The sequence below is a fragment of the Narcine bancroftii genome, chromosome 2 (assembly GCF_036971445.1).
Source record: "Narcine bancroftii isolate sNarBan1 chromosome 2, sNarBan1.hap1, whole genome shotgun sequence".
Taxonomy (NCBI): Eukaryota; Metazoa; Chordata; class Chondrichthyes; order Torpediniformes; family Narcinidae; genus Narcine; species Narcine bancroftii.
Genome location: NC_091470.1, coordinates 188,225,815 through 188,240,940, shown reverse-complemented (window position 1 = coordinate 188,240,940; position 15,126 = coordinate 188,225,815). Strand labels below are relative to the sequence as shown.

Here is a 15,126-nt window from a genome sequence, read left to right as displayed (position 1 = left end):
TAACACACAGACTTACACAGGACAGTTTATAAAAAATACCAATCTCCCCTTTCGATATCCAGATAAATCCTTTTATCTGTTGGTCTCTGCTCCTCCCCAGGGTTTAAATTCAGGCAACTGCCTGCTTTCTGCTCATACCTTGAAATGGTCTCCGGTCCGGAGACGATTATCTACCTCGCGTGGACGCTGAGAGTCCTACCAAGATTCTCCAGCATTTCTGTCTCTATTCCCAGGAAGGCAATTCTCCAGGGAATTAGAGCCACGTTGAGCGTATTTACAAGTAGAAGGGCCCACAGCGTGACTGAGCACTGTAAATCAACCGTTTATTTATTCACAAAAGCCGAGAGATGCCGACACGGGCGGGGAACCGCGTCTCCATACAATACACAGAACTCGCTCTCTTGAGATGTTTCACTAAACGACTGCAGTGCAACCAGCTTTCGGATGGCACCGGTTGTCCGATGAACCCCAGAGGCCAAAGCAGTACTGAGGTAGGAAGGGACGCCACTCCAGTCCCCACTAGTTGTTTGGGTAAACTCGAGGGGGAGACACTTTCTGCAACTGCCCCTCCCTCAATCATCAAAGGTCCGGCCCAAATCCAAGCGTGGCTGCAGTCTGCGGCCAGGGAGCACAGACGACACAGATCGGAGCACTGGAGAGGCTGGCAAAGTTGCAGTGTGGAACCGACTATTGGGCGTGCAGAACTAAAGGGGGCAGTTAATGGCTTTGTACAAACCCTTGGTTAGTTCACACGTTAATTCTGCGAAGTTTTTGGTCTCTATTTTACAAGGACAATCTGAGAAAGTGCAAATATATTTACAGGGATAGCATTATCCAAGCAGTGGGAAAACAGGGAGTTGGTATGGCAGGAGCGAGAGATAGGGACAGAGAGAGAGACACACACACAGACAAGAAGAGAGAGCGAGCGAGGGGGACAGGGAGAGAGAGAGAGCCAAAGGGAGAGAGAGAGAGCGGGGGTGGGGGGAAAGGGGAGAGAGATACAGACACATACAGACACAGCGAGAGAGAGGTTGACAAGGAGACAGAGAATGGAGAGGTAGAATGCTTGGGGAGCTTGGACACATTGGTAGTTTGCAGCTGGTGAAGTGCCAACACACCTGCAGGGTTGGCCCCATACTGCAGATTTGATGGTGCGTGCATGGAGAGGTCCAGAAAGATCAGCAGGAGGTTGGTTCACCATCGTTATAAGCAGCCTGAAGTGTGGTGCTCTCTCTCCAGCTCCAAGTCCCATACCCAGCACAAGGAAAACACAGCTGTTGTGCCAGAAACCCCAGTGACACATCTAGTTCATGAGCCCACTGAGGGTTTCTATCAGTCGCTGAGGGGTGGGCTACAGTGAGAAGGGAGCTGTAGAATCAGGGAGTACAGGGCATCAGTGACATTCCCTGCCCCACAGGCTCCTCAATGAATCGGGTCAGACTGGCATTACACATCTGGCTCTCCAATAACCCAAGGGGAGGTGGCATCAGTGCCCACATCAGGTGCCCCAACGTAGAGCCAACAGCCTCTTGACACTGCCGTTCCAATGGTGGGACATCCTGCTGAGGATGGGCAAGGCGTGTGGGAAGGAGGGAATGGGCAGAGGGGTCCTGGGGATGGAAAGGGAAACCTGGGGATGGGCAGAAAGCTGTGGGAGAGGGGGGGAAATAGGGGGAGGGGTATCCTGGAGATGCACAGGGGGAGAGGGTTCCTGTTAGTGGGGAGAGGGTATCCTGGGGATGGTCAGAGTTGGGGGGGAAGGAGAGAGAAGGGGTCCTGGGATGGGGTGAGGAGGGCAGAGGGGGGGAGGGAGGGATGGGGAAGGGAACTGGACAGAGAAGGATGGAGCTGAACGGAGGAGGGGGAGGTAGATGAGGAAGAGAGGGTGTTGAGGATGGGGAGGGGAGATGGACAAGGAGGGGGAGATGGACAGGGAGGGGAGGGGAGATGGATGGGGAGTGGAGGGGGAGATGGATGGGAGGGGAGGGGGGAGATGGACGGGGAGGGAAGGGGGACATGGATGGGGGAGGGGAAGATAGATAGGGGGGGAGCAAGGGCCTGAACTCAGAGCTTCGGCCTTTATTTCAGACACAAGGGCTCACACACTGAGTAGCCAGAAGAAGAAGAAGACGGCGATAAAGAGGAAGAGTGAGTCCCAGTTGTTGCCGCCACGATTGCCCCCGAAGGCGGAATCCCAGTCGTGAGCGGGGTGGTTCTGCCCATCTGTGGGAGACAACGGTAGGAGAGGGTCATCACCTGCACTCCATCCCCCACACCCTCCGCCTCCCACATCCTCTCCCCCACATACAACTTCTGCCCCACTTACAGCCTCTGCCGCACATCCGCCCTCTCCCCCACACCCGCTCTCCACCTCCCTCACACCCTCCTCCATCCCACACCCACCGCCTCCCATATCCTCACACTCCCTGTGCCCCCACACCCTCGCCCTCTGCCACTCATTCACAACCTCTGCCCATGGCCCATCCCCATGCCAGTTCCCTCCGCCTGACCCCATCACATGGGGGTCAGAGAGGAGCAGTCACCCCTCCTCACTCTGGAGATGGGAGTCAGAGGGAAAGTCCCCCCCCCACCCCCCGAGACAGGCCTCCGGTCCTGGCCAGAGGCATCTGCATGTCAGGTCCCCAAATACAAACTATTTGTATCTCCTAGCTCTGTCCTCCTCCTGCCCCCGGGATCTGTCCTCCTCCCCCTCTCCATCACCACCACCCCTCCAGCTCTGTTATATCGCCCCGATCACCACTCACCCCCTCGCTGCCGGTTCTCACCGGAACTGAAGACTGTGGTAAATAATCCGAATGGGAATGCCCCAATCCCAAACGACATGTGGAATCCAGTGTCTCCAAACCCCTGGAAGCCCTGCCGTCGGTGGGGACAAGTACAGACTAAGCAAAGTGTGGTGGGGACATGAGGGGCTCAGTCTCAGGGCAACAGGCAGAGCAGAGTTGGGTTGCCGCTCGAGCTAGGTGTGTCAGAGGGCCTTGGGGCATCATGGGGAGAGGGAGGGGTGTTAAGGTCTGGTGGGGGGGGGAGGGGGGTTACCAAGCTAGGGAGTGTAGGTATCCAGGGTGGGGGAGGCTTTACAGATAAGGAGGGGTGTAGGGGATTGGAGGGGGGGAGAGTTACAGAGAAAAGGAGGGGTGCAGGGACCAAAGAGTTACAGAGCTAGAAAAGGTTGTAAGGAACCAAGGGCTGTGAGGGGGGGGGGGTTATGGAGATAGGGAGGGGTGTAGGGGGCTGATGGGTTTACAGAGAGAGGGAGGGGTGTAGGGGCCGAAGGGCGTTACAGATAGGGAGGGGTGTAGGGGGCCGGCAAGGGGTTACAGAGACAGGGAGGGGTGTAGGGGGCCAGAGAGGGAGACGGTGAGCATTCAGTTGTGGAATTACCCCTCTGTGACTGGGCTCTGTCCTCTGTCCCTGGGGTCTGGGTGGAGTTTTCAGTCTGTGGAGGAGAAAGAGTTTTATAGCAGACTAACAGGCCGTTCACTCCAACACATCAGGCCTTCAACCTGAGCTCATCCTATCTGCCTGTGTTCCTTCCACCCCTCCATAAACCTTCTTGTCCATGTACCCATGGGAGATGACCCTACAGGACAGTGACCACAGCAGCAGACCAGCCAGGGGGTCAGTGGCTCAAGGACACATGCAGGCCGTGGGCTGCTGGAGACTGGCTCATGAGAACCCAGCATCGGAACTGGGATTCGAGATGGTGCTGAGGGCAAGGTGGTCCCTCCAACCAAATGGCCTCAGGCACTGAAGGCTTCCTGAATGTATCGGAGGTTTGGACCTAGAGCTTATGCTGCCAATAGTTTGAACAGGACTCTGTGCCATTGCAAGAGTGCTGGAGGTGAATCCACGGATTCTCAGTAGCCCCTCTTACACAGTGCTTAAAAGCCGGGTTTTATCTGCCTTTTGAATGCTGTGAGAAAGCATCGAAGGCAGATTGGGGTGGGGGGGGGGGGGTCTAGTCTTACTTGTATTCAATCCACCAAGGTAGGTACTCACAATGGTGGAGTGTATCAATGCGGGACCTACCTAAAATGGTTGACCCATGTTGCCAGGTCGAAATGGCAAAGGAAGATGATGTCATGACGTTGGGTCCAGAAAAGGGTCATAGTCATAGGTGGAGAGCGAGTAGATCAGGCGTCTCTACTGGGCACATAATGTGTGAATGTTGGTGGGTCTGGACACAAGGGTTTTCAATCACACATAGCTTTTGTTAACACAAAATTTGTTGAAGATCGTGGCAAAATGTTAACAGGAACACGCAAACAATTTACAAAAAAGCATGGGAAACTGTTTAACATTTTCCCACACTCCTTTATAAATTGTATGCATGCATTTTATTTCCATTAACTTTTTCCCACGCTCCTTTATAAACTGTAATCATGTGTGTTTTATTCTTGTAACATTTTCCTACATTCCTTTATAAATGTACACATTTTATTCCCATTAATATTTTCCCACAATCATTTATACATTAAACACGTTTTATTCGAAAGGGAGTCACGTGATGGAGCAGTGGCCGGTAGGGGAACTCCAGCCCTCTCCAGAAAAGTAAAAAAAAGATAGAGAAAAAACAAAGGCACAAACACAAAAACCATTACAAAGTGAAAGTAAAAGTGTGGAGAAAATGGCAGCGAAGAAAGAAAAACCAAAAACAACGGGAAGAAAAGGAGAAGGAAGGACGTCGGAGGAGGAAGGGGAAGGCGATACTGGTACGAGGAGGCCCCCCATGAAGGGAGAAGCCCGCTCCCTGAGGTCCGTGGAAGCCCCGAACTCGGGACTACAAAAATGGCTCACGGAGCCAAACAAAAGTGTGCAACCGCGCATGCGCGAAACAAAAATAACACTGATGGGAGGGGAGACCAGCTGAGGAGTAAATCTCCACAGCTGAAACAGACAACTATAACACAACAGCAAGACTCTCAACAGGAAAACATAGAAAATAACGAGAACAAGAAGAAAGAGAATAAAAATAAGAAATCAAAGAAACAACAGATGACCAACCCAGAGGAAGAAGACCAACACCAAGATACTTTTAATAAAAATAAGAAGACCAAAAATACCCAACAAAATAAAACAGACAACCAAACAAGAAAACCAGAAGAGACAGAGGTAAAGGACACAGATCCTGGAGTGGACTCAGAAGAAGAGGAGGAAGAACACAGAGAAATGGAAGATGAAGGGAAGGGCAAGTACATGGATATATTTTTTTTAAAAGAATATATGGAAACAGTAAAAGAATGGCAATCACAAGAATTCAGTGAAATTAAAAGAGTAAAAAGTACAGAAGAAAAAATGAATAGATTAGAGATGATCATGACAGAAATAGGAAAAAGAGTGGACAAGGTGGAAGAATGAGAAACAGCCATAGAAATGGAAGTAGATGACTTAAAAAAAAATTAGAAGAATCTAATAAAAAAATTAAAGAGACACAGGAGCTGTTAGCTCAGAAGATAGTTATAATGGAAAATTATAATAGAAGAAACAATATAAAGATAGTGGGCCTTAAGAAAGATGAAGGCAAAAATATGAAATAATTTATAAAAGAATGGATCCCCAGGGTCCAAGGAAGGCCAGAATTACAGGAAGAAATGGAAATAGAAAGGGCACACACAACATTAGCCCCTAAACCACAACCACAACAAAAACCAAGATCCATTCTAGTAAAATTCCTAAGATATACAACAAGAGAAAATATATTGGAGAAGGCAATGAAAAAAATAAGAGAAGACAAAAAACCACTGGAATACAAGGGTCAAAATTTTTTTTTCTATCCAGATACAAGTTTTGAACTCCTAAAGAAGAGGAAGGAGTTCAATTTTAGCAAAAACGACCCTATGGAAAAAAGGTTATAAATTTATGTTAAAATACCCAGCGGTACTTAAAATAGTTATTCCGGGGCAGAAAAGCAAACTATTCTCGGATCCGGAAGAAGCACGAAAATTTGCAGAACAACTATAAAACAGACAGAGATGAAGAGATGTAACAAGAACAAAAATGACAACAAACTCTGTGTATGTGTGTATGTATGTATATATATATATATGTATATATAAAAAAAGAGTTCAGGTAAGAACTAAGAAGGGAAAGAAAGGGAAGAAAGGAAGTAAGGAGGGAATTAAGAGAGTGACCTTTGTTATATATGAAGATTAAAATCTTTTCTGGGGGGGGCCTGGGTGGGGAAGAATAACAGTCACTGCAAAATCAATTGACGCTTGCGAGCGGATTCACAAATCCAAATGGAGAGGGGAGATGTGGTTGCCCGACAAGGGACAAAGGGCAACTCAGAAAGGGGAGGGACTATTGGGGTTAAAGGCATTTTAGATATGAGAATAGTGGAAATATTTTATGTTTTGGAAATGTTGTCTTATAATGTGTTCAAAAAAAGAAAGCAGAAATGGATAAGAAGGGAAGGTGGTGATGAGGAAACGGAAAGGAAAGATAAACAAAGTATGAAATGACTATGTTGAACTATATGACTTTAAATATTAATGGAATACATAACCAAATCAAAAGGAAGAAACTGTTAAATTTACTGAAAAAAGAAAAAATTGATATAGCATTCGTACAAGAAACACATCTAACTGAAGTGAAACACAAGAAATTAAAGAGAGATTGGATAGGACATGTAACAGCAGCATCATATAATTCAAAACCCAGAGGAGTAGCTATATTAATCAATAAAAATGTACCAATCAAAATAGAAGAGGAAATAATAGATCCAGAAGGGAGATATGTAATGATAAAATGTCAGATATATTCAGAATTGTGGAATTTACTCAATGTATATTCACCTAATGAAGAAGATCAAAAATTTATGCAAGATATCTCTTTGAAGATAGCAGATACGCAAGGTAACATACTAATAGGAGGGGATTTTAACCTTAATTTGGACTCAAACATGGATAAAACTGGAAAAAAAAACTAACAGAAAGAACAAAGTAACCAAATTTATAATTAAATCGATGCAAGAAATGAAACATACTCAAGGATAGACCTATTCCTGTTATCAGCCCACATTCAAGGGAGAGTTAGGAAAACGGAATATAAAGCTAGACTATTATCAGACCACTCATCCCTGTTATTGGCAATAGAGCTAGAGGACATCCCACCAAGAATGTATAGATGGAGATTAAAATCCATGCTACTTAAAAGACAGGATTTTAGAGAATTAATTGAACGACAAATTAAAATGTACTTTGAAATAAATATGGAATCAGTGAAAGATAAGTTTATACTATGGGACACAATGAAAGCGTTCATCAGAGGGCAAATAATAAGTTATGTAACTAAGATGAAGAAGGACTACAATCGGAAAACAGAACAAATGGAAAGGGAAATAACAAATATAGAAAAAGAATTAGCAATAAAGGAAGATACAACTAAAAGAAGAGAATTGGCAGATAAAAAAATAAAATATGAAACACTACAAACATATGAGGTGGAGAAGAACATAATGAAGACAAAACAGAAATATTATGAGCTAGGAGAAAAAAACGCACAAAATTCTAGCGTGGCAGCTTAAGACAGAACAAACTAAAAGAATGGTATTGGCATTAAGGAAAAAAGACAAACATATAATCTAACGGAGATCAATGAAAACTTCAGGGAATTCTACGAGCAACTATATCAAACTGAAAACGAAGGGAAAGAAGACAAAATAGATGAATTTCTAACTAAAATTGAACTACCGAAATTACAAACAGAGGAGCAAAATAAATTAATAAAACCATTTGAAATAGAAGAATTACAGGAGATATTAAAAAAACTAACGAACAATAAAACACCAGGAGAGGATGGATTCCCAATAGAATTCTATAAAACATTTAAAGACTTATTAATTCCTCCCCTCCTGGAAGTAATCAGTCAGATTGATAAAACTCAAAGCATACCAGATTCATGCAAAACAGTAATAATTACAGTAATACCAAAGATAGGGAAAGATCCACTTGCACCAGCGTCATATAGACCAATATTTCTACTTAACACAGATTATAAGATAATAGCTAAACTATTAGCAAACAGATTGGCCGACTATATACTAAAAATAGTAAATCTAGACCAAACTGGATTTAATAAAAAAAGACGAACAACAGACAATATCTGTAAATTTATTAACTTAATTCATGCAGTAGAAGGAAATAGTTTCTTTAGAAGCAGAGAAGGCCTTTGACAGAGTAGAATGGAATTATTTATTCAAAGTACTACAAAAATTCAGCCTACCAGAGAAATATATTAATTGGATTAAAGCATCATATAAGGGGCCATTGGCAAAAGTGACAGTAAATGGATATATATCAAATCAATTTAACTTAAGCAGATCAACAAGGCAGGGATGTCCACTATCTCCCTCACTGATCGCGTTAGCTATAGAACAACTAGCAGAACTGATAAGAACAGAAAATAAAATAAGAGGGATAAAAATAAAAGAGAAGGAATATAAAATCAGTCTATTTGCAGATGACGTTATAATATACTTAACAGAACCAGAAATATCAATAAAAGAATTACACAGGAAATTGAAGGAATATGGAGAAGTATCAGGGTACAAGATCAACGCAAATAAAAGTGAAGCAATGCCAATGAATAATGCGGATTTCACAAAGTTTAAGATAGAATCGCCATTTAGATGGCAAACACAACCAATGCAATACCTAGGTATACAACTAAATAAAAACCTCGGCCATCTATATAAACTCAATTATTATCCACTAATGAAAAAATTACAAGACGACTTAGAGCATTGGAAAGACTTACCACTAACACTAATAGGAAGGATAAACTGTATTAAAATGAATATTTTCCCAAGGATACAATACCTATTTCAGTTATTACCAATACACCTAACAGAGAAATTCTTCAAGGAGTTAAAGAAAATAATAAGGAAATTCTTATGGAAAGGGGTGAAACCGAGAATAGCACTAGATAAATTAACAGAATGATACAAACAAGGATGCTTATAACTACCAAACTTTAAGAATTATTATAGAGCCGCACAATTAAGATACCTATCAGATTTTTACCAAACAAAGGAAAAACCAGATTGGACCAGATTAGAACTAGATAAAATAGGGGAGAAGATAGCTGAACATATAGTATATAAATGGGATGAAAAATTGGTGCAATGTAGGAATTCACCGATATTGCATCATCTGCTCAACATTTGGAAGAAGATTCATGTAGAAAGGAATAAAATAAATTACCAACTACCAAAACTAATATTGACGCAAAATCAGCTAATCCCTTTCACAATAGATAACCTTTCCTTTAGAGAATGGGAGAGAAAAGGGATCAAAAGAATAGAAAATTGTTTTTCGGGAAATAAATTATTATCCTTTGAACAAATGAAGGATAAATATAACTCACGATACAATGTTTGCATACTACCAACTGAAAACCTACTTGAAGGACAAATTGGGAAACAGTCTGAGGTTACCAGAAGGAAGCAATTTTGAATATGTGATTACAGACACAATGATAATAAAAAAATTTGTAACAAACATGTACATCAAACTGCAAGAAAAGGAGAACGAGGAAACAAACGGTAAACCTAAACAAAAATGGGAACAAGATCTAAACATAAAGATAAAGAATGAAACGTGGGAGAAGCTATGCTCCGGAACTATGAAAAATACAATAAACACGAGGTTACGCATGATACAATATAACTGGATACACAGGCTATTCATCACACCTCAAAAGTTAAATAAATGGGACCCAACAGTATCAGACAAATGTTTTCGCTGGAAAAAGGATACAGGAACAACAATTCATGCAAATTGGACATGTGAGAAAGTGGAAAAATTTTGGGAAGATCTAAACCAGATATTAAATAAAATCACAAAAAGCAATATACCAAAAAACCCAGCGATCTTCCTCCTAAGTAATATAAGAAACAAAGAATTTGTACTTGATTTGGATGGAGCACAAAAAAGATTTGTTAGGATAGCCTTAGCTGTAGCAAAAAAATGTATTATGTCAACCTGGAAATTAAAGATAACTTGAGAATACAATGGTATATAGAAATGAATAAATGTATTCCATTAGAAAAAATTACATATAATTTAAGAAATAACATTACAATATTCGAACAAATATGGGAGCCATACATGAAACACAATAGAGAAATCCTACCATGGACTTCCACCACCTAAAATGACAGAAGGAGAAGATAACGAAAAGAACTGACTCAGTAAAATTTCTTGTTTATTTTTATTAAGTGACAACATTGTTTAACGGGTTTAATGTATCTTATAGATTGAACTTCAAATAAATGGGGAAGGGGGTGAGGGTGGGAGGGAAGGGAGGGGGGAAAAACACTATATATATTTAAGAAGAAAAATGTCTGTATGTATCTTGGTCAATATGGTTTATAGTGTGAAGAATAAATTTTTTTTTAAAAACGTTTTATTCCCGTAATATTTTCCCACACTCCTTCATAAATTGTATGCATGTTTTATTCCAGTTAACATTTTCCCACACACCTTTATAAATTGTACACGTGTGTATTTTATTTCTATAACATGCTCCTTTTTAGATGGAGTACGTGTGTGTGCTTTATTCAGTTAAATTTTTCCGTGCTCTTCTATAATTGTGTGTTAATAAGAGCTCTGTGTGATTGCAAACTCTTGAGTCCAGACCTACCGAATCGGATTCTTTTCTCAACACACCACAGTAGGCACCGATGCTTCTATGCTACATGTCCCGCCTCTTTCGCTCTGGGAAGCCGGTTTGCTGTGTAAAAGGAATCATGGAGCTGGCTTTTTTTTCTGTTCTGTGTGAAGAAGCAAGCTGGCTACCAGAAAAGTGGGTATGTAAGGCAATAACAGTGTAAAAAGGGCTATGTCTCTCATTTCTCTTTGTCCTATTGTTAGGGACACCAGGCAATGCGCTCAAAAAAGTGGTAGCACTGCCAGAGCTGCTGTAATGGCTGCTGGGGAGAACGTGGTGCAGAGACACAGCGCTCCCTGTGGAGTCCTATGGCCCACTGCTACTATGACGGCTCCATACGGACATTAAATGACCTATTAAAGGAGCTGATGGTGTTTTATTTAAAATCTTGTGACCATAGGCCTGGGACCAAGATTTGCCTGTTTTTGTCTGCGGCTGCTAGGAGTTGCAGTCTGCAGGGAGCAGGGCACCAGAAGCCCAGAAGCGGAGAGAACATCCCCTACCCACCACCCCCCCCCCCATCCCACTGAGGAGAAGCAAATGGTAACAGACCAGCTCTGTGTCAGTGAGCTGTAGGCGACTTGCGGGTGAGGAAGCCTCAGCCTGCAGGAGACTGGCTCATAGGAACCAGCTATCAGAACTGGGATTGGAGTGGGTGCTGAGGGCAAGAAGGGCTCCCAAAGGGTTTCATCATCACATTGGAGGTTTGGATCTGGATCTCAGGTAGCTGTTGAGGTGAACCCATGTCTTATACGGCTGCAGGAGCACTGGAGACTATTCAATAGACACGGTGACTCTGGAGGGATTAATTTTTGCTTCTCTTTCTCTGACTGTAAGGAGTGTCGGATGTGTAATACAGTGAAACCCCAATTTAACGCAAATTCAGATATAGCGCGATGAGTGATTGGACCCCTCAACATCCATGTTCCATTCTTTGAGATAGGACATTAAAACTAGCCCATTTTAAAAGATGCAGTACCCGGGATGGCCACCCTATGACGCAGCGGATGTTTCGAAGTGGAGTGTCTTAATTAAGGTAAGTTCAGTAATGTTCATCTTAGTGGGGATTCATTGGATGGATGAAGGGGGCTGTATGTTGCTGAGAAATGGGGTGGGATGTTTGTTGCAAACGGGGAGGGGGGTGGTGTGTGTTACACAATTCAGTAAGATCATGGCTGATCTGCTCATTGACTCAACTCCACCTTCCTACCTTTTCCCCATACCCCTTAATTCCTTTTTAATGTAAAAATATAACTGAACCTTAAATATGCTTAATGAAGTCACCTCAACTGCTTCCCTGGGCAGAGAATTTCACAGATACACTACTCTCTGGGAAAAACAGTTTATCCTCACCTCTGTCTTAAATCTACTCCCCTGAATCTGTGTCCCCTACCAGTGAAAACAATTTTCCTGCCTCTATCTTATCTATCCCTTTCACAATTTTATATGTTTCTATAAAATCTCCTCTCATTCTTCTGAATTTGATTGAGTATAATCACAATCAACGTGGTGAACCTCCTCTGGACAGCCAGCATACCCTTCCTCAAGAATGGAGACCAGAACTGCACACAGTCCTCCAGGGGTGGCCTCCCTGCTCTTGAATTCAATTCCTCTAGCGATGAAGGCCAACATTCAATTTGCCTTCTTAATAACCTGTTGTACCTGCAACCCAACTTTTTTGCGACTCGTGCACAAGTCTGTCTGCACCACAGCAGGCTGCAGTTTTTCACCATTTAACTAATTATCTGTTCTTCTATTTTTCCTGCCAAAGTTGATGACCTCGCATTTACTAACGTTGTACTCCATCTGCCACACCTCTGCCCACTCACCTAACTTAACTATATCCTTCTGCAGCCTCTCTCCATCCTATGTGGCTGAGGGGAGGGGGTGGGGAGAGAAGGGTGGTGTTTGATGTTGAGAATGGTGGGGTGGGAGGGGCATGGTGAATGCTGCTGCGAACGGGGGGGTGGGGGTGAGTGCTGCCGCGAACAGAGTGGGTGGGGGGGTTGCTGCTGTGATCGATGTGCACATATATTGTACACAGTAGTGAACCCCCAATTTAGCACGTCCCCACTTTTTCACGATCCGATTTTTTTGGACCCAAACCATTGCATTAACACGGGGTTCCACTATATTGCATTTGGGTTGTTTTTTTAAATTAGACATCCATTTCATTTGGGAGTTGTACAAACGCTGAGTTTAATTGTTTAACAATTTGGTTCAAACATTAAGTTTAATAATTCAACAGTTCAGTCTTTATCCACGATCAAAAACACGAGCCAACCTGCTGACTCTCAAATAGAAAGAAATCGCTAAGCCTCGCGCTACCAGTCCGCTGCTTCGACCCCATCATGTGCCGGGCTCTTGAACCTCCAAACGTCAGTTCGAGAACTATGTGGCATGATCCGCTACGTAATCCCCCCCCCACCCCCAGGAACCAGAGTATTGGAGGTGGTTAGGTTGTCGAGTAGAGGGTGGGTTTGGTCGTGATGATGGGCGCCACCTCCACTGGTCAGTCAATGTCCAAGTGTAACAGATTGAGACAGACCATGGAGAAAATCTTGGGTCTGCTGCCCATGTTGATGATAAAAGCCGTGGCATCATTTTGTAGTACTCTGAAGGGCCCCTCCTATGACTTCTGCAGAGGTGAACAGTGGGTATCTTGGCGAAGAGAAATGTATTGACAGACCTGGAGGTCGGATGGAACGTACATGGTTGTGAGACCATGTTGAGACGTTAGGACTGGAGAAAGCATGGCCATCTTCTCACGGAGGCACATCAGCATGGTCATGGGTGGTTCTTGATGTCCACGTGCTGCTGGGATTAAGTCATCTGTTACCAGCTCAGCCAACGAAATTGCCAGGTCCTCCTCTGGGGCAGTGCGAATGCCCAGAATGACCCACGGAAATTCGTCCATCGAGTCTGGGCCCGTGAGCCTTGAGGGATGCCTTGATGTGCTGGTGAAAACGTTCCACAATGCCATTTGCTTGCGGGTGATAGGCCATTGAATTATGCAGCTTAGTGCCAAGTAGCTGAGCCATTGCTGACCACAGGCCAGAGGTGAACTGTGCACCTCTGTCACAGGAGATGTCCGTTGGCAAGCCAAAATGGACAGTTCACAGGTCACAGTGGGAGTGTCTGGGAGTGACACATCTGGATGGCGGGGTTGTGGTCCCACAATATCGACGTGGATGTGGTCTAAACATTGGTGTGTCAAGGCAGTTTTGCAGCGGCACCCTGATGTGTTGCTGAATCTTGGAGGTTTGACAGGGGATGCATGCTCTGACCCAGTTGCCGATCTGTTTGCACCACCCATACCACATGAACTTGCCCCAATTAAAGGGTGAGCTCGGCTGTGAACTATGTTGCCAGGTCCTTGAAAAACGGTTGCATTATCCTGGCAGTGTTCTTGAGGCCGAAAGGCGTGATGAGAGGAGGAGGAAAAGGAGCAGCTCAAAGAACCCGAAGAGGGTGATGAGAGCTGTCTTGGGGGTGTTGTCTGGGTGGACTGGAATCTGATGGTAGGCCCATACCAGGTCAATCTTGGAAATTACCTTAGCACCATCCAGGTTTGCTGTGAAGGACTGGATGCGAAGGAAGCTGTTGAGACCTTGTTAAGATGGTGAAAGTCCCCACATGGTCTCCAGCCCCCACAGATGTTTCAGGGACTACGTGAAGTGAGGATGCCCACAGGCTGTTTGAGCGGCAAACTATGCCCATTTCCTCCATCCTGCGGAACTCATCTTTGGCCAGTTGGAGCTTGTCAGGGCCAGCCTACGTGCATGTGCATGGAGTGACTGTCGGTGGTGGGGCTGGCCACTGTCAACTGGGGAGTTACAATGTTCAGGAAATCGCCAAGGATCTTGGCATACTCGTTATCGGAGAAGGTCACTGAGCTGAGATGGGGTGCAGTCAATTCGGCATGGCGCAAGGTGATTGATTCAAACACCTTGGAACTGACGAGATGTTGTCCTTTCAAATTGAACATCAGGGAGTGCGCCCGGAGGAAGTTGACACCCAGCAGCAGTTATGAGACATTGGTGATGGTAAAGGTCCACTTGAAATGGCAGGTGATGGAGGAGTCACGTGATGGAGTAGTGGCCGGATGGAGAACTCCAGCCCTCTCCAGAAAAGTCGGGAAAAACAAGAGAAAATACAAAGGCACAGAAATAAAAGTTAAAGAAAAGTGAGTATAAAGGTGGAAAGAAGATGGAGACAAAAAAAGAAAAATCAAAATCAACGGAAAGAAGAGAGGAAGAAAAGACAACGGAGGAAAAAGGTGAAGGCCTTACCTGTCCGAAGAGGCCCGCTGTGGAGAGAGGAGCCCGCATCCTCAGGTCGGTAGAAAAAGAACTACAACAATGGCTCGCAGAGCCGAGTAAAAGTGCGCAACCGCGCATGAAAAAAAACACACCGACGGGAGGGGGGACC

At 44.2% G+C, this 15,126-nt stretch overlaps 1 protein-coding gene across 4 annotated transcripts in view; it reads right to left on the bottom strand.

Annotated features, from left to right (window-relative positions):
• Positions 1 to 302: 302 nt before the first annotated feature.
• The window catches only part of LOC138754800 (E3 ubiquitin-protein ligase RNF5-like), a 32,757-nt gene continuing 17,933 nt past the window's right edge, over positions 303 to 15,126 (bottom strand). For 2 of the 4 annotated variants that reach the window (XM_069919626.1, XM_069919624.1), the window contains 3 exons: positions 3,406 to 3,460; positions 2,787 to 2,877; positions 303 to 2,223 (listed from right to left, as the gene is read on the bottom strand). In XM_069919626.1, the coding sequence (XP_069775727.1) occupies positions 2,085 to 2,223; positions 2,787 to 2,877; positions 3,406 to 3,460 (285 nt within the window). In that variant the 3' untranslated portion in view covers positions 303 to 2,084. Of the gene's footprint in view, positions 2,224 to 2,765; positions 2,878 to 3,405; positions 3,461 to 15,126 lie in introns of all 4 variants that reach the window. The other 2 variants (XM_069919623.1, XM_069919625.1) reach the window with 2 other exon arrangements.